General features: G+C 38.8%; 1 protein-coding gene across 1 annotated transcript; it reads right to left on the bottom strand.

The window, feature by feature from the left end:
* Positions 1–313: 313 nt before the first annotated feature.
* LOC139900877 (uncharacterized) lies at positions 314–877 on the bottom strand. Its single transcript, XM_071883628.1, has one exon. The coding sequence runs from the start codon at positions 875–877 to the stop codon at positions 314–316; it is 564 nt and encodes a 187-aa protein (XP_071739729.1).
* Between the last annotated feature and the right edge of the window lie 239 nt (positions 878–1,116).

Raw genomic sequence — 1,116 nt, 5'->3', positions numbered from 1 at the left:
GTTTTCTAGTGTAATCAAAAGTGTATTCGATACATGCTTTGATTGGCATCAACCGAGCATAATGCAATACGTTATTAAGTGACTCGGCTATGTTTGTCGTAAGGTTACCCCAACGATGATGGTCTTTATCTCTGAACAGGGACCACATTTTTGGATCGATGTCCTTTAAATACTCACAAGCTTTTATTTTAATACATTTAATCTTTCCAATTGCCCAATGATAAATGGTGCTTTGAGTAGTGGATCCGACTGTCCAACATAATCTCTTCAACTGATGGTCCTTGAAACGGCTGTTGAAGTTGCTACGAATATGTCATAAACAGTAACGATGATGCCAACCAGGAATTTGGCTTACGACATTAAGAATTCCTTGATGGTGGTCTGAAATAACACATAAATCACTTAGATTACGTGAAGCGACGTGAGTTCTGAATAGATGCAAAAACCATAACCGACTTTTGTTGCTTTCTTTATCAACCATTGCAAATGCAACATGAAGCATACGCCCGTTAGCATTTTTTGTAGCCTCCATAAGAAACTTACCCTTGTAGTTGCCTTTCAAATGTGTGCCATTGACACAAATAATAGGGATGCACATATTAAATGCTCTAATTGACGGGCCAAATGCCCAAAATACAAACTTGAATGTAAACACCTGGCTCGTTATTTGTGGACCATGCTCAAACCTTTCAATTGTATCTGGATTAGTATGCTCTAATTCATCTATATACCTAGGCAACTCAGCAAAGTTACTCTCCCATGTTCCAAAAATTCGCTCGATAGCAATCCGCCTAGCATTCAATGCCTTAGCGTAGCTGACGTCCACATTCCAAGTATCTTTTTTGTGTGCTTGGATGTGCTTAACGGGATAAGCCATGTTTGCATTGACTTGACATGCAATATCAGTAGCAATCAATCTTGATGTTAAACAACAATTATTGTTACCCCGAACATATCCGTAACAATTGTGGCTATCGACCCACTTTGAAATACGCCATATACGGTACTTGTTCTTACTTGAACCAATCAACCCACTTTGAAATATGTCGTATACGGTACTTGTTCTTACTTGAACTAGTAACACTCCACATACAAGGAAAAGCTTCTTGGGGACCT

The sequence above is a fragment of the Rutidosis leptorrhynchoides genome, chromosome 3, assembly GCF_046630445.1.
Source record: "Rutidosis leptorrhynchoides isolate AG116_Rl617_1_P2 chromosome 3, CSIRO_AGI_Rlap_v1, whole genome shotgun sequence".
Lineage (NCBI taxonomy): Eukaryota > Viridiplantae > Streptophyta > Magnoliopsida > Asterales > Asteraceae > Rutidosis > Rutidosis leptorrhynchoides.
The sequence above is the reverse complement of the archived record's forward strand: the minus strand, read 5'-3'. Positions and strand labels throughout refer to the sequence as shown.